Source organism: Pseudophryne corroboree, chromosome 9 (assembly GCF_028390025.1).
Source record: "Pseudophryne corroboree isolate aPseCor3 chromosome 9, aPseCor3.hap2, whole genome shotgun sequence".
Taxonomy (NCBI): Eukaryota; Metazoa; Chordata; class Amphibia; order Anura; family Myobatrachidae; genus Pseudophryne; species Pseudophryne corroboree.
Window position 1 is genome coordinate 325,544,269 of NC_086452.1, and position 27,828 is coordinate 325,572,096.

Genomic DNA, 27,828 nt, shown 5'->3' on the forward strand with positions numbered 1-27,828 from the left:
TCCAACTGGATCCTCCTAACGACGGATGCCAGTCTGCGGGATTGGGGCACAGTGTTGGAGCAACACTCTCTTCAGGGTCGGTGGACCAGGGAGCAATCTCTCCTCCCGATAAATATTCTGGAATTGTGGGCAGTGTTCAATGCTCCGAAGCTTGCCCTGCCTCTGGTACAGAACAGGCCTGTTCAAGTACAGTTGGACAATGCCACCATGGTGGCGTACATAAAGCATCAAGACGGCACTCGAAGCCGCATGGCAATGTTGGAAGTGTCAAAGATTCTTCAATTGGCGGAATGCCATCTGCCAGCCATATCAGCAGTGTTCATTCCGGGGGTCCTCAACTGGATGTGGACTTCCTCAGTTGTCAGGACATACACGCCGGAGAGTGGAGCCTTCATCCAGAAGTCTTTCAACTCCTAGTGGACAAATGGGGCCTACCAGATGTAGACCTGATGGCGTCTCGACACAATCACAAGGTTCCGGTCTTCGGAGCAAGGACAAAGGATCCTCAAGCAGCGTTTGTGTACACACTGGCAATTTGATGTAACTTTCGGCTGCAGTACGTGTTCCCTCCAGTGTCACTCCTGCCCAGGGTAATAAGGAAGTTCAAGCAATAATAATAATAATAATTTTATTTATATAGCGCTCTTTCTCCAATAGGACTCAAGGCGCTTAACAGATACATAGCATAATATAGTATAGAAAATAATGAAGTACATTTTCATAAAATACAGAAGCATGAAGATACTAAAAGGGACATTATGGAAATGCTTGAGTTAACAGGAAAGTCTTGAGTCTACTTTTGAAGGATTCTATAGTTGGGGCCTCTCGCACTGTGCGGGGAAGTGAGTTCCATAGAGTCGGAGCCGCATGACTAAAAGCTCGACCCCCCCCAGATGAATTACGGGAGTCCTTCATCTACAGATCGCAGTGATCGAGTGGGGCAGTATGGGGTCAGAAGCTGCTTCAGGTACCTTGGGCCCTGGTCATATAGTGCTTTGAAACTCAGTAAGCCAGTGAAGGGATTAGAGGATGGGTATTATGTGGCTAGAACAGGGCTGGTTGGTTAACAGCCTGGCAGCTGTGTTTTGCACCAGCTGCAAGCGTTGCAATTCTTTTGCTGGGAGACCATGGTAGATGGCATTACAGTAGTCTAATCGAGATTATAGAAATGCATGTATGACTTTTGGCAGATCATCTGAGGGAATTAAGTGCTTGATTCTGGCTATGTTTCTCAGGTGAAAGAATGAGGATTTGATTGTGGCTGATATCTGATGTTTAAGTGTCAAGCCACCATCCAGGACAACGCCAAGATTCCGCACACGATCACTGGTCTGTAATTCTGAATCCCAGAGTGTAAGTCCAGTTGGTTGGCTATGCTGCAGTCTTGTCCTTTGATGTTGCGGTCGTATCATAAGGACCTCTGTTTTATCCGGGTTCAGTCGCAGCCAACTGGCGCTCATCCACTCCTGTAGCTCAGCTAGACAGCCATTTAGGGTTGCTATTGGGTTATCAGTGCCCGGAGCAAAGGACAAGTACAGTTGTGTATCATCTGCATAGCAGTGGTAGACCAGGCCATGGCGCCTGATTATTTCGCCCAATGGGAGCATGTATACTGCAAAAAGCATGGGGGATAGTATTGAACCTTGTGGGACACCACATGGCAATGGCACTGGTGGTGATGAGTATAATCCAGACGATACTCTCTGTGACCTGCCTGTGAGAAATGATTTGAACCAGTTTAGGACTGTGCCATCCAGACCACAGAAATGTATCAGTCGCTCAATCAGAACCCCATGGTCCACGGTATCAAATGCTGCCGAGAGATGCAGAAGGATTAATATTGAACAGTCACCTATGTCTCTTGCCATCAGTAGATCATTTAACACACACACCAGGGCTGTTTCAGTGCTATGACTTCTCCTGAATCCTGATTGGAATGGATCATAAATATCATGTGTTGTCAGGCGGGTTTCCAGTTGATTTGCAACCACTTTCTCAATAACCCTTCCTAGGAAAGGAAGGTTTGATACCGGTCTGTAGTTGGTCATGCAGTCGGGATCTAAATTAGGTTTTTTAAGAAGCGGTCTAACAATTGCTTCCTTTAGGGGTCCAGGAAAAATGCCTGTCTGCAAAGAGCATTGAACAATTTTTGCAAAGACAGGACCAATTATATCCATACAACCTATTAGAAGCTTGGTTGATGCAGGGTCCAGATCACAGGTGGTGGGACGCAAAATCCGAGCAATTTCAGCAGTGTCCTTTACATCCACTGGGTCAAAGCTGGTCCATGAAGGCAGGTAGCTTATATTGGCAGGCTTTGTAGTTTGGCACTCCTTTGATGGCACTGTGGAAATTCCAGCTCGGATGTGGATATTTTATCTGCAAAGAAATTTGCAAACTCGTTGCATCTTGCCTGGGAGAGGGTTTCATCAGTCTGCAGACATGCTGGCTTGCAAAGCATCTCCACTGTGCGGAAAAGTTGAGCTTGGCCTTTTGTTTGCTGCTGTGATCTCATTTGACAGGAACTGTGATTTCTTACGAGTGATTGTCGATTGATATTCTTCGTTATGCTTTATTAGTTTTATTTTGTCATCCACTAGGTTAGTCTTCCTCCATCGTCTTTCCAGTCTACGCCCCCTTTTCTTGAGCTCACTAACACTGTTGTCGAACCATGGAGCTTGACGTTGTGGTTTACGAGGTCTTATACGCACAGGGGCGATAGCAAGAAGGAGGAATACTACTTCTTATCGCTCCAGCGTGGCCCAAACGGCATTGGTTCTCAGACCTGCAGGGTCTCTCGATAGAGCGTCCTCTTCTACTTCCGCAACGCCCAGACCTCCTCGTTCAGGCCCCTTGTGTCTACCAGGATCTGGGCCGACTGGCTTCGACGGCGTGGATCTTGAAGCTTCACTCCTGATGGCCAAAGGATTTTCTGAGGCGGTCATTCAAACTATGTTGAAAGCCCGTAAACCAGCTTCGGCTTAGATTTATTATAGGGTCTGAAATTCTTACTTTACCTGGTGTGCTGCTAAGAATTATGATGCATACAAGTTCAGTACTGTCAAACTTTTTGCTTTTCTGCAACAGGGCCTGGACTTAGGCCTTCGTCTGGCCTCCATCAAGGTTCATATTTCAGCCTTGTCAGTGTGGTTTCAGAGAAAAATTGTGTCTCTGCCTGACGTTCATACTTTCACTCAGGGTGTTTTAGGCATTCAGCCTCCCTATGTCCCTCCTGTGGCTCCTTGGGATTTGTCTGTCGTTCTGAATGCCCTACATGAGTCTACATTTGAACCTCTTGAGTCTGTGGACCTTAAATGGCTTATGCTTAAGGTCTTATTTTTGCTGGCTATTGCCTCTTCACAACGGGTATCAGACTTGGGTGCCTTATCCTGTCAGTCACCCTTTCTGATTTTTCACTGTGACCGTGCGGTTCTTAGAACTCACCCTGGTTATCTACCTAAGGTGGTGTCTTTCCACCTTAACCAAGAGATTGTGGTACCGGCCTTTTTCTTTCCTGGTTTGTCCTCCAAAGAGCGGTCTTTGGATGTGGCACGGGCTCTATGTATCTATGTGAAGAGAACTGCCTCTCTTCAGAGAACTGATTCTCTCTCTTTATCCTTTTTGGTTTTCAGAAGCGTGACTGGCCTGCGAATAAGCAAACTTTGGTCAGATGGATTAGAATGGTGATTGCACAAGCTTATGCGCAGGCTGGTCTCCCAGTTCCTGCTGCTATCAATGCCCATTCTACTCGGTCTGTTGGACCTTCTTGGGCGGCCTGCCGTGGCGCGTCCCTAGAACAATTGTGCAAGACGGCTACTTGGTCCTCAGTGAACACGTTCATTAGGTTCTATGCCTTTGATTCTTCCGCCTCCCAGGATGCTTCCTATGGACGCTGGGTTCTTTTGCCCGCTACAGTGCGTCCCCTCCCATGAGGAACTGCTTTAGGACATCCCCGATGTTATTCCCTGTGGAATACCAGTGTACCCCGCTGCAGAAAAGGAGATTTATGGTAAGACTTACCACTGTTAAATCTCTTTCTGCGAGGTACACTGGATTCCACTGGGCGCCCATGCTGACGCGCTTAGCTTTTTTGGGTTTGTATGGCATTAGCCGCTGGTACCTTCTCCTGTCGTGAGAATGTGGTTCTCTGTGGTTAACTACTATCTTCTCTTTTACCTGCTACTGCATTGGATAGGTTAACAAAACTGAGCTCCAGTGCCTGGAGGCAGGGATATAGAGGAGGCAGTGCAGTGCGTCCTGGGAACAGTCAAAGCTTTAGCCTGTTGGTGCCTCGGATCAAGATCCAACTCTACGCCCCAATGTTATTCCCTGTGGAATCCAGTGTACCTTGCAGAAAGAGATTTAACAAATGGTAAGTCTTACCATAATTCTCCTTTTTTTTTTGCCTTTGTGTGTACGGGTCTTCCGCTCACTCTGTTTATTATCTGTTATTTTGAGATATGACTATATTGGTGTCTGTTATTTTATATGGTTTACCTAATAAAAAAAAAAAAAATTTTAAATAAAGAAAAATAATTGCTTTTTACATTTTTTTTTTTTTTTAAGATGTTTGGGGGGAAAAAATTATAAGTGTCCTCAAATTACCCACAAGTCACCCTTATTTCTACTTTTTTGTGCATTTTTCATTAATTTCCTTTGTAATTAAACAAAATTCGTATGATTTTTACATTGATTTACTTTAAAAACAAAACACAAATCAACCATTACAGTACCTTTCCTTATGCCCACTAACACTATTCTATATGATTCTGCTGGCAAAGATGTCATTTTAGGGGATCTAGGTATGTTACCCCACTTTTTCATGTTATTTTCCAAGTTCATTATTTGGGCAAAATTTTCAAGAGTAGTGCGAATTGTCATTTCTTATTAAATTGTGCTAATCTCTATTGCACGCTTGAAGGCAAAGTGTGCAGGTTTAACACCATTTTAAGTAAGACTTGGGAAGATCATCTTGAGTATATAGGACTGGTCTTAAGGAAGATTTAGTAGACATGTTTGGGTATAGTATGTGCCAGTTATTTAGGCCCTGGTTCGGTTATTTTTCTTTAGGACTCATGTTGCCCTCACTGGTTTCCCACTATAGCAAGTTGTATGTGAATGGGCTGCTTGGTATGCAGACGGACTCCCAATTTAGGATGCAGGGTTCTGTCTACATGATATGAGACGTATTTAATGTATACACAAAGAAGAAATAGAGAACTAAAATAAAACAAATGTACAGTGTGTGCAAAAGCAATTGTACATTAATTAAAAAAACACATATAAACAGTGCCTGTTTATATACAGGTAGCATTAAAGGAAGCACATTCATACGGGATGCGGTCGTTAGGTCGACACAGCTTAGGTCGACAGTCATTAGGTCGACCACTGAATGTTGACATGCATTAGGTCGACATGTACTAGGTCAACATGTCAAAAGGTTGACATGAGTTTTTCACGCTTCTGTTCATTTTTTTGACTTTTCCATACTTGACGATCCATGTGGACTACAATGTATCCATTCAGATGGTCGACAATGTTAAGGTCGACACTCAGGTCGACCACTAATGGTCTCACTAATGGTGAGAAGGTCGACATGGTCTTTTTAAGAAAAAACAACAATAGATTTTTAACTTTTTCATACTTTACCATCCACGTGGACTACGATTTGGAACAGTAACCTCGCCCGCAGCCGCGAGCCATGCAAGGGGACGCAGTACACTAATTGGGGTTCCTGGTCATGTTACGAAAAAATTACACCGAAAACAGTCCAAAAATCAATGTTGACCCTTTTCATGTGTCGACCATTTGACCATGTCAATGTAGACCAATAGTGGTCAACCTAATGACTGTCGACCTTAACATTGTCGACCATTCATACCGGAACCTGACTACAATTGGGAACGGTAACCTGCAAAGCGAGCCATGTGAGGGGATACAGGGGGTAATTCCAAGTTGATCGCAGCAGGAAATTTTTTAGCAGTTGGGCAAAACCATGTGCAGTGCAGGGGAGGCAGATATAACATGTGCAGAGAGAGAGAGATTTGGGTGTGGTGAGTTCAATCTGCAATCTAAATTGCAGTGTAAAAATAAAGCAGCCAGTATTTACCCTGCACAGAAACAAAATAACCCACCCAAATCTAATTCTCTCTGCAAATGTTATATCTGCCCCTCCCCCCCCCCTGCAGTGCACATGGTTTTGCCCAATTGCTAAAAAATTTCCTGCTGCGATCAACTTGGAATTACCCCCACAGTGCACTAATTGGGGTTCCCCGTCACTTTACGAAGAAAACAACACTAAAAAAAGTCCAAAAACCCGTGACAACCTTTTGACCTGTCAGCCTAGTACATGTCGACCTAATGATCATGTCGATCTATAACCCCTGGCGGCCTAATACATGTCGACCTAATGACTGTCGACCTAAGTTGAGTCGACCAATACCCATTCATACAATCTTAGTCACATTTTGTTCAGTCTACAGGGACACCCACAGTATTAATAAAAAATAAAAGGAATTAAACAAATTTCTCATACGTCCTAAAGGATGCTGGGGTCCACTTCCGTACCATGGGGTATAGACTGTTCCGCAGAAGCCATGGGCACTTTAAGACTTTTCAAGGGTGTGAACTGGCTCCTCCCTCTATGCCCCTCCTCCAGACCTCAGTTTAGAAAATGTGCCCAGGAAGACTGGATGCACTCCAGGGGAGCTATACTGAGTATCTCTGAAAGACTTTGTTAGGTTTTTTATTTTTAGGGAGGACTGCTGGCAACAGTCTCCCTGCTTCGTGGAACTTAGGGGGCAGAAGTAGGAACCAACTTCTGAATAGTTTCATGACTCTGCTTCTGACTGACAGGACACCATTGGCTCCTGAAGGGTACTGAACACTAGCTGCGGCTATGTGCTCACTCCCACACCCCCCCTTACAAAGCCAGAAGTCAGAAGACAGGTGAGTGTACAGAAGAGAGGATCTTCAGTCATTGTGACGGCTAAAATGTACCGCGCAGCAGGCGGGAACGCTGCGCGCCATGCTACCCTAGTGTTCACTCTAGGAGTGAAAAGGGGCAGGGCGCCGGACTCAGGGGGGCACATGTGCGCGTGCGCCCGAAATGGGGGGTGCGGCCACGCAAATTAGGGGGCGTGGCCACGCCTCCGTCATTTTAGGGGGCGGTGCGGCCCACAGACGCTACTATAGAAAGCGTCTGTGGCCGGCGACGTCACTGTTGGGGGCGTGCCCAGCACCTCCGTCGGTGCTGGGCTTCCCCCAGCCCTCTCCCAATGCGTGAATGGATGCCGCGCGCATGCGCACGTCATCTATACACGCCGGGAGGGCAGGGAGCGGGCGGTTGTTCTAGCAGGGCGCCGCAAAAGGAGCAGGGCGGGTTTTGCCTGTTAAAAAACGGGCAGGGCGCGGCGCCCTGCTAAAACAGCCTAGAGTGAACACTACTACCCTTCAACACAGGCACAGCAGGGTGCAGGGCGTGTGTGTGGGGGGGGGGGGGCGCCTTGGGCAGCATGAAACCTAATCAAAACTGGCTAATAAGGGGCTATAAGTTGCTGAGGCACAGTCCTACCCTCGCCAGTATAAAAATTAGTATTGAAATTGCTGAGGGGAAATGTGCCATTACGGGGGCGGGGCTTCCTCCTCAGTCAGCCAGCACACTGCTCACTGCCATTTTCTCTCCAAGCAAGCTGCAGAGAAGAATGCTGGTCCTCCTCCACTTCTGAACAAGTATCAGGGTGCAAAACGGGGGGGCACAGTGAAAATTGGTGCTGTATTGTGAATTTATCATTATAAAAGCGCTACAGGTCTGTGGGCATTTTTGTGTTACACAAGGGTTTTATCACTGGCGCTGGGTTGTGAGCTGGCAAATCCTTCTGTGTCCTTCTGACAGATTTTACTGTGGGTCTGTCCCCTATAAGTCCCGGAGTGTCTGTGGTGTGGTTGTGCACGTGTGTGACATGTCTGAGGCAGGGAGCTCTTCCCCTGAGGGAGCCATTTTAAGGACACAGAGTTGTAATGTGGTGGCGCTGCCGGCACACCACGAGCCTGAATGGGTGAAAGAATTACGTGATAGTGTGAATCATATCAGTAAGAGATTAGATAAGTCTGAGTCTCATGCAGAAAACTGGAGAAAATCAGTGGAAGATGTGATTTTTCATAGTTCTGCCTTTTCATCCACAGGAGACCCCTCTGGGTCACATAAGAGACCATTTGCACAAATAGTACAAACTGATACCGACACGGACTGTGATTCCTGTGTCGACACTAGTGATTCAAGAGGAATAGATCCTAAATTGGCAAAAATCATTCAATACATGATTGTTGCTATAAAGGAGGTCTTGGAAGTTACGGAAGCCCCTCTTTTACCTCAGGAGAAGGCTTATTTTTATAAGGAAAAGAAAATTAATGTAACTTTCCCTCCTCACGAGCTAAATACTCTCTTTGAGGGAGTTTGGGCAAACCCTGAAAAGAAATTTCAGATTTCCAAAAGAATTCAGGTTGCTTATCCTTTCCCGGCAGAGGACAGAAAAAGATGGGAGTCACCCCCCGTTCTAGACAGTGCCCTGTCACGTTTAACTAAAAAGGTGATTCTCCCTGCACCTGGAACGGCTTCACTAAAGGAGCCGGCAGACCGCAAGTTGGAGACTACGTTAAAATCTATTTATGTGGCCAATGGTACGCTACTCAGGCCCACCATTGCTTGTGCGTGGGTGAGTAGTGCTATCGAAAAATGGTCAGACAACTTGTCATCTGAAATTGACACGATAGATAGAGACGAGATACTCCTAACGTTAGGTCATATTAAAGACGCTGCTGCATACATGCTACAAGACATGAAAGATATTGGGATCTTGGGTTCAAAAGGCGCTACCATGGCGGTCTCAGCTCGGAGGGCGTTGTGGATTCGCCAATGGAATGCTGATGCAGATTCCAAAAGAAATATGGAGGCTCTCCCGTATAAAGGTGAGGCCTTGTTTGGAGATGGGCTGGATGCTTTAGTCTCTGCGGCTACTGCAGGTAAGTCGACATTCTTGCCTTATGCTCCTGCGCCGGCGAAGAAGACACATCACTCTCAGATGCAGTCCTTTCGGCCCAACAAATACAAAAAGGGTAAAGGTTCCTCTTTCTTTGCAGGTAGAGGGAGGGGAAGAGGAAAAAAGTCCAGCGTCTCCAGGATCACAGGAGCAGAAATCAACCCCTGCTTCTGCCAAATCTGCAGCATGGCGCTGGGGCTCCTGTGCGGGAGTCTGCTCGGGTGGGAGCACGTCTAAAACTTTTCAGTCAGCTCTGGGTTCAATCTGGCCTGGACCCATGGGTCTTGCAAATAGTGTCCCATGGATACAAACTGGAGTTTTAAGATGTCCCCCCCCATGCCAATTTTTCAAATCGACCTTGCCAGCTTCTCTTCCGGACAGAGTAGTAACAGCTGCAATTCAGAAATTATGTCAGGATCAAGTCATTGTCCTGGTACCCTTGTCTCAACAGGGAGAAGGGTTTTATCCAAGCCTCTTCGTAGTTCCGAAGCCGGACGGCTCGGTCAGACCAATTTTAAACCTGAAATCTCTGAATCTCTACCTGAAAAGATTCAAGTTCAAGATGGAATCTCTGAGGGCAGTGATTTACAGTCTGGAGGAAGGGGACTTCATGGTGTTTGTAGACCTAAAAGATGCTTACTTACATGTTCCCATTTATCCTCCTCATCAAGCTTATCTGAGATTCGCAGTACAGGATTGCCATTTCCAGTTCCAGACGTTGCAGTTCGGACTCTCCACGCACCGATGATGGTCCTCCTTCGACAATAAGGAGTCAGTATAATTCCTTACCTGGACGATCTCCTGATAAAAGTGCAGAACATTGCACTCTCCCTGTCAGTACTCCAACAACACGGTTGGATCATGAATTTTCCAAAGTTGCAGTTGGAACCGACGACAAAATTGTCCTTTCTGGGTATGATACTGGACACAGAAGTACAGAGTGTATTTCTTCCAGTAGAAAAGGCTCTGGAAATCCAGAGAATGGTCAAACAAATTTTGAAACCAACAAGAGTGTCAATCCATTAATGCATTCGGTTGTTGAAAGATGGTAGCGGCCTACGAGGCCATACAGTTTGGCCGATTACATGCCAGAGTATTCCAGTTGGACCTGGTGGACAAGTGGTCTGGATCCCACCTACACATGCACCAGAAGATAATCCTGTCCTCCAAAGCCAGGATTTCGCTCCTCTGGTGGCTACACAGTTCTCACCTATTAGAGGGCCACAGGTTCGGGATTCAGGACTGGGTCCTAGTAACCACGGATGCAAGTCTCCGAGGCTGGGGAGCAGTCACACAGGGAAGAAGCTTCCAAGGAAAATGGTCAAGTCAGGAATCCTGTCTTCACATAAACGTTCTGGAATTGAGAGCCATTTACAACGGCCTTCTACAAGCGGTGCATCTTCTTCAAGATCAACTCGTGCAGATCCAGTCGGACAATGTAACAGCAGTCGCGTACATAAACCGTCAGGGCGGAACGAAAAGCAGAGCGGCAATGGCAGAAGAGCTCTATCGGCAATTTTCATTCCGGGAGTGGACAACTGGGAAGCAGACTTCCTCAGCAGATACGATCTTCATCCAGGAGAGTGTGGCCACCACCAAGAAGTCTTTGCAGAGGTGACAAGTCTTTGGGGAGTTCCTCAAGTAGGCATGATGGCATCTCGTCTCAACAAGAAGCTTCAGAGATACTGTTCCAGCTCGAGAGACCCTCAAGCAATAGCAGTGGATACACTGGTGTCACAGTGGGTGTTTCGTTCGGTGTATGTCTTCCCTCCACTGCCACTGATACCAAAAGTTCTCAAGCTCATAAGAAGAACAAGGATTCGAGTGATCCTCATTGTCCCAGACTGGCCAAGGAGGGCTTTGTATCCAGATCTTCAGGAGTTGCTCATAGAAGGTTCTCGGCCTCTTCCTCTCCGCGAGGACCTGCTGCAGCAGGGGCCGTGCGTGTATCAAGACTTACCGCGGCTACGTTTGACGGCATGGCTGTTGAGCGCCGGATCCTAGCCTGAAAGGGTATTCCCAAAGAAGTCATCCCCACTCTTATTCAGGCCAGGAAAGGAGTAATGTCTAGACATTACCACCGTATTTGGAGAAAATGTGTGTCTTGGTGTGAATCCAAGAAGGCTCCTATGGAAGAGTTTCACTTGGGACGTTTTCTCCATTTTCTGCAGGCGGGTGTGGATGCGGTCCTAAGGTTGGGTTCAATCAAGGTCCAGATTTCGGCCTTATCGGTTTTCTTTCAAAAACAATTGGCCTTCCTTCCAGAAGTTCAGACGTTCGTGAAAGGGGTGCTGCACATCCAACCTCCATTTGTGCCTCCGGTGGCACCATGGGACCTTAATGTGGTGTTGCAATTCCTTCAGTCAGATTGGTTTGAACCTCTACAGGAGATAGAATTGAAGTTTCTCACTTGGAAAGTGGTCATGCTATTGGCCTTGGCATCCACAAGGCGGGTGTCTGAGTTGGGGGCCTTGTCTCACAAGAGCCCTTACCTGATCTTCCATGAAGATAGGGCAGAGTTGAGAACTCGCCAACAATTTCTTCCGAAGGTGGTTTCGTCTTTCCATGTAAACCAACCTATTGTGGTGCCAGTAGCTACTGACACCTTCACTGCGTCAAAGTCTCTTGATGTGGTTAGAGCTTTGAAAGTTTATGTCGCAAGAACAGCTCGGATAAGGAAATCAGAGGCTTTGTTTGTCCTGTATGATCCCAACAAGGTTGGATGTACTGCTTCTAAGCAGACCATTGCGCGCTGGATCAGAGGGACGATTCAGCATGCTTATTCTACGGCAGGATTGCCGATACCGAAGTCTGTAAATGCCCATTCTACTAGAAAGGTGGGCTCATCCTGGGCAGCTGCCCGGGGGGGTCTCGGCGTTACAACTTTGCCGAGCAGCTACTTGGTCAGGGGCAAACACGTTTGCAAAACGTTTGACACCGTGGCCGATGAGGACCTCAAGTTTGGTCAATCGGTGCTGCAGGGTCATCTGCACTCTCCCGCCCGTAATGGAGCATTGGTATAACCCCATGGTACTGAAGTGGACCCCAGCATCCTCTAGGACGTATGAGAAAACAGGATTTTAATACCTACCGGTAAATCCTTTTCTCCTAATCCGTAGAGGATGCTGGGCACCCGACCCAGTGCGTACTTTACCTGCAGTTATTAGTTTTGTAGTTACACAAGTGTTGTGTTACGATTATTTTCAGCATGTTGCTGCGTTTGTTCATGCCGTTGGCATGTGTTTTGTTGAATGCCATGTTGTGCGGCATGGTTGATGTGTGAGCTGGTATGAATCTCACCGTAAAATTAAAAGTAAATCCTTTCCTCGAAATGTCCGTCTCCCTGAGCACAGTTCCTATACTGAGGTCTGGAGGAGGGGCATAGAGGGAGGAGCCAGTTCACACCCTTGAAAAGTCTTCAAGTGCCCATGGCTCCTGCGGAACCGTCTATACCCCATGGTACTGAAGTGGACCCCAGCATCCTCTACGGACTAGGAGAAAAGAATTTACCGGTAGGTATTAAAATCCTGTTATAATTTGTATGGCACCAGGTCGTTTATAAGAGGGAGGCAAGGAGTGCCGGACATAAGAATATGCTATGAGTTGACCAGCTAATAGACTAGCCTGGTATTTAATCTTTGTTGCTGCATTGTTTTCTGCAGTGACCTTTAAGTGATGTTTCTGCGTGTTGTGTTTGTCATTTAGGCATTTGATGTGGTGGAGCGAAGTTTCCTTGAGTCTATTGATGATTCTTTAGCAGAAAAAGCAAGCCTCCTGTCCCAGCTGCCAGAGGTAACTGTAGAGATACTGTATATACAATGACGAAATACCTAAGTAACGATTGTGAAAGCTTTGGAATTTAACTTGCTAGATTATGTTAAATTATAGTAACAGAATCTTCAATCAGCATGTGCTGATACAACCAGTAATGCCTTGCAGCCCATTGCAGGTAATAATAGTTTAATTATAACGCCTATTATTGGAAAGTTTTTAATATTGTAATATCCCCCACCCAAACACGGGCATGGCTAGAGTCCCTTCCAAAAGAAAAATAAGAAATCTACATGAACATCCTTGTTGTGGGACTATCCCCTCAATCTGGATGTTTAGGAGTATTGTTTAACTCCCCTCCCTCTCTGTAACATTGATGTGGCCAGTGTGTGGTCACAGGGGTACTGGGACAAAGTATCTTATTGCTCATGCACCATATTTGCAATTTGATGTAATTCTCTTGCCAATTATTTTTATTTTTGTGCAAAACACAACATTTTTGGGAACAGAATATACACTCTTCACCAGAAAATGTACTACATCGGAAAAATTGGTATAAATCAGTGAATATACAACACAGATTTCAAATAGAAGATGGCTTGGCCTTCTTGTAGCAAGAGAGGAGCTCAGATCGAATGTTAATATTTTGCCCATATTTGTACCTCATGTTAAATCAGTATGTCCCTGACATCTTCCAGCGGGTTCAGTATGGTATGCCGGCAGTCGGGCTCCCGGCGACCAGCATACCGGCGCCGGGAGCCCGACCACCGGCTTACCGACAGTGTGGCGAGCACAAAGGAGCCCCTTGCGGGGACGCTGCGCTCGCCACGCTATTTTATTCTCCATCCACGGGGGTCGTGTGCGGGCTGTCGGGATTCCGGCGCCGGTATACTGTGTGCCGGGATCCCGTCAGTCGGCATACTGAAGGCCACCCCTTCCAGCTACAAGAACACAGGAGACCTAAATCAGCAGCAGGACACTGGCAGAGAAATAAAGGATTACTCCTGAGGCCTCTCAGTAGACCAGCGCCACCTAAGAGGAGACACCTGCCCTGTTTATAAATACAAGTGCTTTTTAGAGCAATGTAAAATATATAAAGTGCTAAGTTAATCAAGCATGTTTATTTTCCTTTAAAAGAAAATCATGCTTTCAGAATAATGGAAAATATATATCCTGTATTATTCTTTTCCAAATAAAGTTTTTGATACCTTATTTTAATCCCCGCAGACATGCTAGACTATTCTTGCAGCAGAGTTTAAACATAAATTTGAATACTTATAAGTAGCAAGTGGAGTCTAAAGCTGGGTACACATTAGGCGATATATCAGCCAATATATAGAGAGACCGATGGTGGGAGTGTACACCCAATATGTCTGTGAACAACGTTGTTCATAGACATAGTGTCGACTGTGCAGTACAGCTGATTACCGATTTATCGGTGCAACTGTCTGTGTGTGCAGGCGGTACTCGCTTGCTGCGGAGGCTGACGTCACAGCTGGACCGACACATTAAGCGGTGATTGTGTATACTTACCTGGATCACCTACTCGGATGGCCGGCTCACCGACATATTTGTTTAATGTGTACCCAGCCTAAATCCTTCCAAGGACTTCTCAAGACCAACTTCTTCATCAAAGCCAGCCAGCTCTCATCTGGCTCCATGCTCATAGTCTACCCTATCTGTGTCACCCCTGTCTGTCTGTTCCTCCTCTTTGGATCGTTGTTTGAATGAGTCTCTGAATCTGTATTCAAAACTTTTTTTCAGTGCAAGTTCCATTGTGCTCCGTATGCAGACTCAGTCACATACAATTGTATCATTTCTCTAGCATCCATAAGGGATATTGGGGGAATCTAGTACGATGGGGTATAGACAGGGTCCAAAGGAGCCGGTGCACTTTAAATTTCTTCAACTGGGTGTGCTGGGTCCTCCCCTCTATGCCCCCTCCCACAGGCAGTCTAGAAAAAAGTGCCCTCAGGAGAGGATGCACATTCTGGAGCTCCAGAGAGTTTTCTTCAATTTCTTTTAAATCTTTGTTATTTTCAGTATGCTGTTTGGGCAACAGCATACCTACACCGTGAGTTAGGGGGACAGGGGGGGGGGCGGTCACCTGCCTTGCGAGATGTCAGAGCCGCTTCCCCACTGCAGGACCACCGTCCTGAGAGGCTGTTGTACAGCGGGGCACTGCGCCTTGGTGGTCACAATCGCAGCACGCCGCACACCCCTAACGATAGCCTGAAGGTGACAGCAGTGGTGAGTACAAACCGGGGGCCCCGGTTCATGGTGCGGCAAAACGCAGGGGCGGCATACGGGACCCTCCTGGGGGGGGGAACCACTATAGTCCCCCTGCGTACACTGGCAGTGGTGGGTAAAACTAGCACTTGTGTGATGTTTTATACTCTCAGGGAGACTTTTGCCAGTATCAAGATTACTGAAACTCCAGCACCATTACAGGGGGCGGATCTTCCTCAGAGCGGGACCAGCAGCTTTTTGACGCCTACCTCTGCTTCCAGCTGCAGCTGAAGGCACACACAGCTCCTCCCGACACTCAGGTTACGCAGGAAAACTGGTACAGGGGTATAGCATAGGGGGAGAGCCGCTATTGTACACAATCTGTGTCCTGAAAAGGACAAAAACACTGGTGTTTCACCGTTATATATCATCTTGCAGCCTTACTGGGACTGAATAGCTTGGGTGTGCTGGTCCCTTCTCTCTGTCTCCCTCTCACATACTGTAAGGGCAGGCTTGCTATTGTATTACTTGTCTGTGTGTATATGAGTGTGTATGAGTGTTGTTTACTATAAACATGGTAAAACACCAGTTGTGCAGTGTATGTCACACCAGATTCTCTCCCTCTACATCTGGTTCAGTATCTTCGGAACAATGTGGTCAGTCCTCGCAACTCAGTGAGAGGACTGGGGGGAGGGGGGGGGGGGGGGTCAAGAGCCTTCCTGGCTAGGTGCTATAAAATCAATGATATCAGATATGTCATCACAGTTTACTGCTAATGCTCAAAAACTCAACAACTGCAGCAAGCTGTTGCAGACCTAGCTGCTAGGGCAGAGGTTCAACAGCAACCCCCCCAGTAACTCAGGACCACTAAAACGTGGGTTACCTGCTTTACTCTCAGATTCTGATGAGGAAATACAGCATGAGAGGGAGGAATTGGATACCGTTACTGGGGATTCCCCTTCTGCACAGGGTATTGTGCCCCTCGTTTTAGCTATATGGGACGTGTTAAAACTCCGTCTAGAGGACGCTGCAACACAGCAGTCGTTTTTCTTCACACAAAACAAAATCAATGTCACTTTCCCTGATTCTGCAGAGTTAGATGACCTATTTAAGTTAGCCTGGAAAAATTCAGATAAGAAATACCAAGTGTCAAAACGGTTTTTGCACACTTTCCCATTTGCTCCTGAAGGCAGAAAATTCTGGGAAGAACCCCCAGCTGTGGATTTATCAGTCTCGCGTCTGTCTAAAAAGGCGGGACTGCCAGCCTCGGGCTCCTTCACCATAAAGGACCGTGGGGATGGGAAAATAGAGACTACACTGAAGTCTATCTACACAGCAGCGGGTATGTCACAAAGACCGGTCATAGCAGGTTGCTGGATGACTCATGCCATTCATACATGGGCTACTCAGATTCAAGAGAGCCTCTCTGGGGGATATGTCCCTGGTCACTACAGTGACTCTCCTGAAACACATTCAGGACACTGCACGTGTCCTGTGTGACTCTCTCAAGGAGATAGGCAATATTAATGCTAGGACCACTGCTATGGCAGTGTCGGCGCGCAGGGCTTTGTGGTTGCGTCAGTGGATAGCGGACATAGAATCTAAGCGCAGTGTCAAGTCTCTCCCCTTTTCGGGGGAATGGCTGTTCTGGGTGGAATTGGATATGTGGATTTCTAAAGTTACTGTAGTGGAAATCCATGTTTCTCCCCTGTGGGGCCCTGCCGTCTAGATGTTTCTACCCGGGGCCATCTAGCCAGTGCTTTCGGTCTAACAGATTTAAATCTAGGGCCAGAGGTGCCTCCAATGCTGCTAGAGGCACCAGAGGTAAAACAAGAAACTGATCACTGGTGCTCTCCTGAGAACCGGCGCAGCTTCCACTAAGGCCTCAGCATGACGGTGCCCACCCACCCCGAGGGGACCTCGAGGTAGGAGCTCGGCTGCGTCGCTTCAGCCACATCTTGGTAAGTTCCTGCCAGGATACCTGGGTCAAGGACCTCATTTCACAGGGCTACAAGCTGGAGTTCGACAGTGCTCCTCCCAAACGATTTTTCAAATCAAGCCTACCAGCTTTGGAGGATACACATGTTACGTTGCAACAGGCCATCCTAAAATTGGTCCAATCCCAAGTCATTGTTCCAGTGCCGCTTCAACAACAGGGAAAGTGTTACTACTCCAAACTGTTTGTGGTACCAAAACCAGACGTTCGATAAGGCCCATCTTGAATCTAAAATCCTTGAACCCTTACCTAAAGGTTTTCAAGTTCAAGATGGAATCCTTGCGAGCAGTGATTGCGGGCCTGGAAGAACGGGAGTTCATGGTCTCCCTGGATATTAAAGACACCTATCTCCATATCCCAATTTGGCCACCTCACCATGCATGGATCCTCAATTTACAGAAGTCCCACCTGGTGCCAACTCAGAGGCTCCTGTTCCTGAGAATGTTGCTGGATACTGTGGCCCAAAAAGTGTTCCTCCCAGTGGACAAGACGAGAACACTTCAGGAGATGGTCTGCATGGTTCTCCGGCCTACTCCGGTATCCATCCATCTTTGCATAAGATTGTTGAGGAAAATGGTTGCCTTGTATGAGGTGATCCAGTATGAAAGGTTCCATGCCAGGACTTTTCAATTGTATCTCATGAGCTAGTGGTCCGGATCACATCTTCAGATGCACCGGATAATTCTGCTGTCACCTCAGGCCAGGATTTCTCTCCTGTGGTGGCTGCATTCCTCCAACCTAGTGGAAGGCCAAAGTTGCGGGATTCAGGATTGGATCCTCCTCACGACAGATGCAAGTCTGAGAGAATGGGGAGCTGTCACCAAGGGGGCTTAGTTCCAGGGCAGGTGGTCAGCCCACGAAGCCCTCCTTCCGATCAACATTCTGGAACTTCGGGTGATCTACAATGCTCTGCTTCGGGCCTCTCCTCTGCTCAGGGATCACGCGATCCAGGTACAGTCAGACAATGCCACGGCAATGGCGTACATCAATCAACAAGGAGGGACAAAAAGCAGGGCCTGCTTGCGAGAGGTGTCAAAGATACTCCTCTGGGCAGAAAGAAATGCAAGAGCAATGTCCGCAATCTTCATTCCGGGAGTACACAATTGGGAAGCGGACTTCCTGAGCCGTCACGATCTCCACCCAGGAGAGTGGGGGTTTCACAATCAGGTGTTTCAGCAGATCAGCGACCGGTGGGGCTGCCCACAAATAGACATGATGGCTTCTTGACTCAACTTTATTGGTATTTCTCACGAACCAGGGACCCTCAGGCATGAGCGGTAGATGCACTGACGTCACCTTGGCCTTACCGGCTGGTCTACCTGTTTTCTCCGATTCCATTGCTCAAGCGAATCAGGGTGCGAATCAAGGGTGTTTAAGCGAATCAGGAATCAAGGAGTCCAGGCAATTCTGATTGCCCCGGATTGGCCTCGGAGGGCTTGGTATGCGGATCTTCTGGACATGTCCTTCAGAGACCTTTGGCCTCTGACACTGAGAAGAGATCTTCTTCAACAAGGACCGTTCGTCTATCAGGTCTTATGGCGGCTTCGTTTGACAGCATGGAGGTTAAGCGGAACATCCTAGCTCACGAGCCTTTCCAAAAAGGTTATTGCTACCATTGTGTAGGCCAGGAAGCCTGTGACGTCAAAACACTATCATCATATCTGGAGAAGATATGTCTCTTGGTGCGAGGAACGCACGTATCCGCCTGCGGAGTTCCACTTGGGATGGTTCCTCCGTTTCCTGCAGGCTGGTGTGGATAAGGGCTTGCGTCTGGGTTCCATTAAGGTCCACATTTCAGCTCTCTCAATTTTTCTTCCAGAAGAAATTGGCAGTGTTGCCAAAAGTTCAGACCTTCTTGCAATGGGTGCTTCACATTCAACCTCCTTTTGTGCTGCCCACGGCACCCTGGGATTTGAATGTAGTGTTGAAATTTCTATAGTCCTCCTGGTTTGAACCTCTGATAACGGTTGAAGATAAAATACCTCACGTGGAAGACTGTGATGTTGTTGGTCCTGGCTTTTGCTAGGTGTGTCTCAGAATTGGGGGCCTTATTATGTAAAAGCCCCTACTTGATCTTTTACGAGGACAGAGCGGAGCTCAGGACTAGGCAGCAGTTTCTGACAAAGGTCGTCTCTGCGTTCCACTTGAATCAGCCTATTGTGGTTCCGTCAAGTTCTGGCACTTCTGCTACTCCGGAGGCATTGGATGCGGTGCGAGCCTTAAAGATCTATGTCAAGAGAACGGCTTGAATCAGAAAGACTGATTTCTTGTTCGTGCTCTATCATGCGCAGATAAAGGGTTGTCCTGCTTCGAAGCAGTCCATTGCTTGTTGACTTAGACTTACTATCCAACAGGCCTATGTGCTGGCAGCCTTACCTGTTCCTAAGTCTCTAAAGGCCCACTCTACTAGATTGGTGGGCTTTTCTTGGGCGTCTGTCCATGGAGTCTCGGCCTTGCAACTATGCCGAACTGCTACCTGGTCGGGGAAGAACACTTTTGTAGCATTTTACAGGTTTGATACCCTGGCCAAAGAGGATTCCCAGTTTGGACAGGCGGTGCTGCACATTCCTGCCCGTTCTGGAAGCTTTGGGAAACCCCCATCGTACTAGATTCCCCCAGTATCCCTAATGGATTCTAGAGAAAATAGGAAAATCCTATTTTCTCTATGTAAAGCCGGATTGAGGCCTGATGCAAATTGTCCGCGCTGTGGTGCCCCTGAAGCTACCTTCTGGTACTTATTGTGGCTGTGTCCAACCGTGTATGTTTTTTGGGAGGCAGTGTGGGCGGACATAGTACTCACTGAACCATTGTTACCCCCCTTCTCTTCTAAATTGTGTATTTTAGCTTTAGACTTAGAGGAAAACTATTCCCCGGCACTTTATAAATATATTTTATGTCTGACCACCTTGGCAAAAGTGATTATAGCTAGGAACTGGTTTGCGGCTTCCTCTCCTAATCTGTACAACTGGAGGGCCTTGGTTAACGAGGTATCTGGGCATGAGCGGTTTACACATAGGTCTTGGGGGACCCTACCTCATTATCTTAACAAATGGGATAGGTGGAATACCTCCCGCCTTGCTACAGATATGGTGGCTTCAGCTCAACTCTCTGATTAATTGAATGTATGATGGGTTAGTGTGAGGTATCTCTTCTCTATCCTTCCTATATCTGATTGGTGGGTACTTTATGGGGTTTTTTTCTGCGCTGCTTATCTCCACCTTATGTTTTATATAACAATGTGGGGGTTATTTTCTTTCTTTTTTTTTTCTCCTTTCTGATGTATGCATAATTAAGGACCACAAACTGATGCTACATGGTGTTCTTTACTGATGTTTATCTGACATTGTGACATGTGCATTGCATCTTTTTTTTTCTCTGTGCTTTGTCTTTGTTTTGTAGGTCTTTTTCTTGTTGTGATAAAATCAATAAAAATTACACAAGTTAAAAAGAAATTAAAAAAAATTAATCAGCAGTGTCTCCAGATGCATCCTATTCGCATCGCGTTGCAACGCAGACACATTTTTGACATAAAAAGATGCCCAACGTTCGCAAAGTTCTACGGGACCTGGCAGGTTACGCACCCAAGGCATCTTGCACTTGCATGGCATATTGAGCAGGGACGTGTGGTTAGGAAAATTGTTCAGGAGGTATTGGCTAGTACCAGAGCCAAATTTACACACAATATATGAGCCTAATGGTTCGGTATTCCGAGTGCCAGTATTTCCACGGCTGTCGGGATTCCAGCGTTGAGATCCTGAACACTGGGATCCCGACAGGCGGGTTATTAACCACATCTCATAAGGACACATCTGTACTTTTACCTTGCAGGAATTGCCTGTATGACATGTCCCTTATGTTTATCAGGTCTCTTGATGGGTTTAGGATTCCAGATCATTAGGCTAGGAGATATACTTTATGGAATAAACAGGATTCACGATTGCTTTTCTCTAACGTCCTAGTGGATGCTGGGGACTCCATAAGGACCATGGGGAATAGACGGGCTCCGCAGGAGACTGGGCACTCTAAGAAAGATTAAGTACTACTGGTGTGCACTGGCTCCTCCCTCTATGTCCCTCCTCCAGACCTCAGTTAGAATCTGTGCCCGGACAGAGCTGGGTGCATTTTAGTGAGCTCTGAGCTTGCTAATAAGAAAGTATTTTAGTTAGGTTTTTTATTTTCAGAGAGCTTCTGCTGGCAACAGACTCTCTGCTACGTGGGACTGAGGGGAGAGAAGCAAACCTACTAACTGCGGCTAGGTTGCGCTTCTTAGGCTACTGGACACCATTTGCTCTAGAGGGATCGAACACAGGACCTGACCTTGTCATCCGTTCCCGGAGCCACGCCGCCGTCCCCCTCGCAGAGCCAGAAGACAGAAGCCGGCGGGTTGAAGCAAGAAGACATCAAAATCGGCGGCAGAAGACTCCTGTCTTCATATGAGGTAGCGCACAGCACTGCAGCTGTGCGCCATTGCGCCCACACTAACCCACACACTCCGGTCACTGTAGGGTGCAGGGCGCAGGGGGGGGGGCGCCCTGGGCAGCAATTAAGTACCTCCTGGCAAAAGCAGCATATATACAGTTGGATACTGTTATATGCATGAGCCCCCGCCATTAATTTTACACAAAATCGCGGGACAGAAGCCCGCCGCTGAGGGGGCGGGGCCTTCTTCCTCAGCACTCACCAGCGCCATTTTCTTTCCACAGCTCCGCTGAGAGGAAGCTCCCCAGGCTCTCCCCTGCAGAAGCACGATAGAGAGGGTGAAATAGAGAGGGAGGCCACATAAAATTGGCGTAAAAACAATATATACAGCAGCTACTGGGTTAACACTAAGTTACTGTGTGATTCCTGGGTCATATAGCGCTGGGGGGTGTGCTGGCATACTCTCTCTCTGTCTCTCCAAAGGGCCTTGTGGGGGAACTGTCTTCAAATAGAGCATCCCCTGTGTGTGTGGTGTCAGTACGTGTGTGTCGACATGTCTGAGGTAAAAGGCTCACCTAAGGAGGAGATAGAGCAAATATGTGTGTGAGAGGGTGTCTCTGTCGACAACGCCGACACCTGTTTGGATATGTGTAAGTGCTAAGGTGAATTTATTGCACAAAAGATTAGAGAACAGATAGGAAATCTACCCATGTCTGTCCCTATGGCACAGAGACCTTCAGAGTCTCACAATGCTCACTATCCAAAATAATAAACACTGATATCGACACGGAGTTTGACTCCAGTGTCGACTACGATAATGCAAAGTTACAGCCAAAATGGCAGAAAAGTATTCAATATATGATTATTGTAATAGAAGATGATTTGCATATCACTGATGACTCATTTGTCCCTGACACAAGGGTACACATGTTAAGGGGAAGAAAGCTGATGTAAATTTCCCTCCTCTCATGAGGAAAAAAGAGCGGGAATCTCCAGACAAGAGACTGCAGCTTCCCACAAAGAATTCTCAGGCAGTATCCTTTCCCCACTAGGGCCAGGATGTGATGGGAATCTTCCCCTAGGGTGTCACGTTTGCCCAGAAGGTAGCCCTAGCTATTCTCAGGGATCCTGCAGATAGCGTGCACATTCTGGTACACTACTCAGACCGGCGATTGTGTCGGCATGGGTTTATAGCGCTGTGGCAGCGTGGACAGGTACCTTTTCAGCAGAGATTGAGACCCTAGTATACATATAGATATATATATATATATATATATTAAAGATGCTGTCTTAAGAGATATGTATATATAAAACATGCCCAAAGAGACCTGAGTATACTGGGTCCTAGAGTCTAAGCTATGTCGAGTTCTGCTTGACGTTTCCTGTAGAATATGCAATGGACAGATGATGCAGACTTAAGAGGCATATGGAAGGCTGAGAATTGTGTGGAGAAGGGTTCTCGGACCTGGTCTCCACAGCTATAGCTGGTAATTCTGATATTTTGCCTTATATTCCTGCACAGCCTAAGAAAGCACGACATTATCAAATGCAGACTTTCGAATAAAGAAACAAGAAAGTCTGAGGTGCGTCCTTTCTTGCCAGAGGCGGGGGCAGAGGAAAGAAGCTGCACAACACAGCTAGTTCCCAGGAACAGAAGTTCTCCCCGGCCTCTACAAAAATCCACCGCATGTCGCTGGGGCTCCACAGGCGGGGCTAGGCCCGGTGGGGGCACACCTTCGTGAGTTCAGCCACAAGTGGGTTCACTCCCTGTTAGATCCATGGGCAATAGATATTGTGTCTCAGGGATACAAGCTGGACTTTGAGAAGATGCCCCCTCACCGATGGCCCTGCCGGCTTCCCCCCACGAGAGGGAAACAGTGTTAACTGCAATTCACAAATTGTATCTTCAACAGGTGGTGGTCAAGGTTCCCCTCCTTCAACAAGGAGGGGGTTATTATTCGACAATGTTGTAGTCCCGAAACCAGACGGTTCGGTCAGACCCATATTGAATTTAAAATCCCTGAACATATACCTGAATAGGTTCAAGTTCAAGATGGAGTCGCTAAGAGCGGTCATTGCAAGCCTGAAAGGGGGAGATTTTATGGTGACTTGGGACATAAAGGATGCATACCTTCATGTCCCCATTTATCCACCTCATCAGGCGTACCTCAGAATTGCGGTACGGGATTGTCATTACCAATTTCAGACGTTGCCGTTTGGTCTCTCCACGGCCTTGAGAATATTCACCAAGGTAATGGCTGAAATGATGGTGCTCCTGCGGAAGCAAGGTGTCACTATTATCACGTACTTGGACAATCTCCTCATAAAAGCGAGATCAAGAGAGCAGTTGCTGTACAGCGTATCACTTTCTCTGGAAGTGTAACGGCAACACGGCTGGATTCTGTATATATTCCAAAGTCGCAGTGGGTTCTTACAGCTCATCTACCTCTCCTAGGCATGATCCTAGACACAGACCAGAAAAGGGTTTATCTCCCGGTAGAGAGAGCTCAGGAGCTCGTGACACTGGTCAGGAATCTATTAAAACCAAAACAGGTGTCAGTGCATCACTGCACTCGAGTCCTGGGAAGGAGGGTGGCATCATACGAGGCCATTCCCTTCGGCAGGTTCCATACGAGGACCTTCCAATGGGACTTACTGGACAAGTGTTTTGAGAAGGGGTTTGGTAGAATGAAAAAGGGGCTCCTGATAAATGGAAAAATCCTGCTGCCTCCCCTTTACACCACTGGATTAATCCCAAGAATAATCCAAGGAAAAAAGAACTAAAGGGGGTGTGTGGGTGAAAGGAGTTGGCGCTGGAAAGGGGGTGGGGGAATGGAACTGATGATTCAGTTGGGAGGTTATGGATTGGAATGATGGAAAAATGAATACTTATCTGTGGGATTTTTGATGAAATCCTGATTCTTAAAGAGGAGACGTTTTTCCTCCAGAAAGCGGTGAGATCAAAAAACCTGTGGGATTTTTTAAGAAAACCTGATTCTTAAAGAAGGGACGTTTTTCCTCCAGAAAGCGGTGGGATCATAAGACGTGATGGTATGAAAAACACAAATTAAAGGGTTTTTTTTCAAGGTGGAAAAGGATCAGGACCATCAGAGAAGAAATATCCCTGTATCGGATGATGTCTACCAGCCCTCAGGATCACCTTTTTTAGGAGAAAGGCCAAGGAGGGACAGACATTGGACCAACCGGAATTGGGACGTAAGAAGGAGGGCTGGGAGGAGGATTCTTGCTCACTTGGACTGTCACCTGCACGGCGGGGGAAAGGTACGACCCTCTTAATTCATTTTTTAAGTCCTATTGGTACCGGACCTTGTTGGACTCCATTTCGATGGTCCTGCAGTTTCCCCTGCCTGGCAGCTCCCCTTCCTCGTGGCCAACACTCCCCCTGTAGAAAATTATTTTTTCTCTGACGTCCTAGTGGATGCTGGGAACTCCGTAAGGACCATGGGGAATAGCGGCTCCGCAGGAGACTGGGCACAATTAAAGAAAGCTTTAGGTCACCTGGTGTGCACTGGCTCCTCCCACTATGACCCTCCTCCAAGCCTCAGTTAGATTTTGTGCCCGGCCGAGGTTGGATGCACACTAGGGGCTCTCCTGAGCTTCTAGAAAGAAAGTATATATTTAGGTTTTTTATTTTACAGTGAGACCTGCTGGCAACAGGCTCACTGCAGCGAGGGACTAAGGGGAGAAGAAGCGAACCTACCTGCTTGCAGCTAGCTTGGGCTTCTTAGGCTACTGGACACCATTAGCTCCAGAGGGACCGACCGCATGGAACTGGCCTTGGTGTTCGGTCCCGGAATCGCGCCGCCGTCCCCCTTACAGAGCCAGAAGCAAGAAGAGGTCCGGAAAATCGGCGGCAGAAGACATCAGTCTTCACCAAGGTAGCGCACAGCACTGCAGCTGTGCGCCATTGCTCCTCATACACACTTCACACTCCGGTCACTGAGGGTGCAGGGCGCTAGGGGGGGGCGCCCTGAGCAGCAATAAAAAGACCTTGGCTGGCAAAAATACCACAATATATAGCCCCAGAGGCTATATATGTGATAATTACCCCTGCCAGAATCCAGAAAAAAGCGGGAGAATAGTCCACGAAAAAGGGGCGGAGCTATCTCCTTCAGCACACTGGTGCCATTTCTCCCTCACAGCTCCGCTGGAAGGAAGCTCCCTGGCTCTCCCCTGCAGTCTACACTACAGAAAAGGGTAAAAAAGAGAGGGGGGGGGCACTAAATTTAGGCGCAGTATATATAACAGCAGCTATAGGGGACATAATTCAGTTAGTCCCTGCATTATATAGCGCTCTGGTGTGTGCTGGCATACTCTCACTCTGTCTCCCCAAAGGGCTTTTGTGGGTCCTGTCCTCTGTTAGAGCATTCCCTGTGTGTGTGCGGTGTGTCGGTACGGCTGTGTCGACGTGTTTGATGAGGATAATGAGGTGGAGGCGGAGCAGTTGCATATAGAAGGGATGTCACCCCCTGCGGGGCAGACACCTGAGTGGATGGACTTATGGAAGGAATTGCGTGCACGCGTCGAATCCTTACACAAAAAATTTGACGACATGCCAAATGCGGGACAGCCGGCTTCTCCGCTCGTGCCTGTCCAGGCGTCTCAAAGGCCATCGGGGGCTCTAAAACGCCCGCTACCTCAGATGGCAGACGCGGATGTCGACACGGATACTGACACCAGTGTCGATGACGATGAGTCTAGTCTAATGTCCACTAAGGCCATTTGTTGCATGATTGAAGCAATGAAAGAGGTGTTACACATTTCTGATATAAACCCAGGTACCACTAAAAAGGGTATTATGTTTGGGGAGAAAAAAATACCCGTAGTCTTTCCCCCATCAGAAGAATTAAATGAAGTGTGTGAAGAAGCGTGGGCTTTCCCTGATAAAAGATTGGTAATCTCTAAGAAGTTACTTATGGCGTTCCCTTTCCCGCCAGAGGATAGGTCACGTTGGGAAACGCCACCTAGGGTGGATAAAGCGCTCACACGTTTGTCTAAAAAGGTGGCACTACCGTCTCCGGATACGGCCGCCCTCAAGGAGCCTGCTGATAGAAAGCAGGAGGCTATCCTGAAGTCTGTATATACACACTCAGGCATTATACTTAGACCTGCTATTGCGTCAGCGTGGATGTGCAGTGCTGCCGCTGCGTGGTCAGATTCCCTGTCAGAAAATATTGACACCCTAGACACGGACACTATTCTGCTAACCATAGAGCATATTAAAGACTCAGTCTTATACATGAGAGATGTACAGAGGGAGATCTGCCGGCTGGCATCTAAAATAAGTGCACTGTCCATTTCTGCTAGGAGAGGCTTATGGACTCGCCAGTGGACAGGGGATGCAGATTCAAAAAGGCACATGGAAGTTTTGCCTTATAAGGGTGAGGAGTTATTCGGGGATGGTCTCTCGGACCTAGTTTCCACAGCAACTGCTGGGAAGTCAGCATTTTTACCCCATGTTCCCTCGCAGCCTAAAAAGGCGCCGTTTTATCAAGTACAGTCCTTTCGGACTCAGAAAAACAGGCGTGGAAAAGGCGGGTCCTTTCTGTCCAGAGGCAGAGGTAGGGGAAAAAGGCTGCAACAAACAGCAGGTTCCCAGGAGCAAAAGTCCTCCCCCGCTTCTTCCAAGTCCGCCGCATGACGGTGGGGCTCCACAGACGGAGCCAGGTACGGTGGGGGGCCGCCTCAAAAATTTCAGCGATCAGTGGGCTCGCTCACAGGTGGATCCCTGGATCCTGCAAATAGTATCTCAAGGGTACAAACTGGAATTCGAGGCGTCTCCACCCCACCGGTTCCTAAAATCTGCCTTACCGACAACTCCCTCAGGCAGGGAGGCTGTGCTAGAGGCAATTCACAAGCTGTATTCCCAGCAGGTGATAGTCAAGGTGCCCCTACTTCAACAAGGACGGGGTTACTATTCCACACTGTTTGTGGTACCGAAACCGGACGGTTCGGTGAGACCCATTTTAAATTTGAAATCCTTGAACACATACATAAAAAAATTCAAGTTCAAGATGGAATCGCTCAGGGCGGTTATTGCAAGCCTGGACGAGGGCGATTACATGGTATCCCTGGACATCAAGGATGCTTACCTGCATGTCCCCATTTACTATCCTCACCAGGAGTACCTCAGATTTGTGGTACAGGATTGCCATTACCAATTCCAGACGCTGCCGTTCGGACTCTCCACGGCACCGAGGGTGTTTACCAAAGTAATGGCGGAAATGATGATACTCCTTCGAAGAAAGGGAGTTTTAATTATCCCGTACTTGGACGATCTCCTAATAAAGGCGAGGTCCAAGGAGCAGTTGTTGGTGGGAGTAGCACTATCTCAGGAGGTGCTACACCAGCACG

At 47.6% G+C, this 27,828-nt stretch overlaps 1 protein-coding gene across 1 annotated transcript in view; it reads left to right on the forward strand.

Annotated features, from left to right (window-relative positions):
* TAB1 (TGF-beta activated kinase 1 (MAP3K7) binding protein 1) overlaps positions 1 to 27,828 on the forward strand; it is a 249,235-nt gene that overhangs the window by 114,111 nt on the left and 107,296 nt on the right. Inside the window, exon 4 of the mRNA XM_063940500.1 lies at positions 12,744 to 12,830. Within this exon, the coding sequence (XP_063796570.1) occupies positions 12,744 to 12,830 (87 nt within the window). The remainder of the gene's footprint in view (positions 1 to 12,743; positions 12,831 to 27,828) is intronic.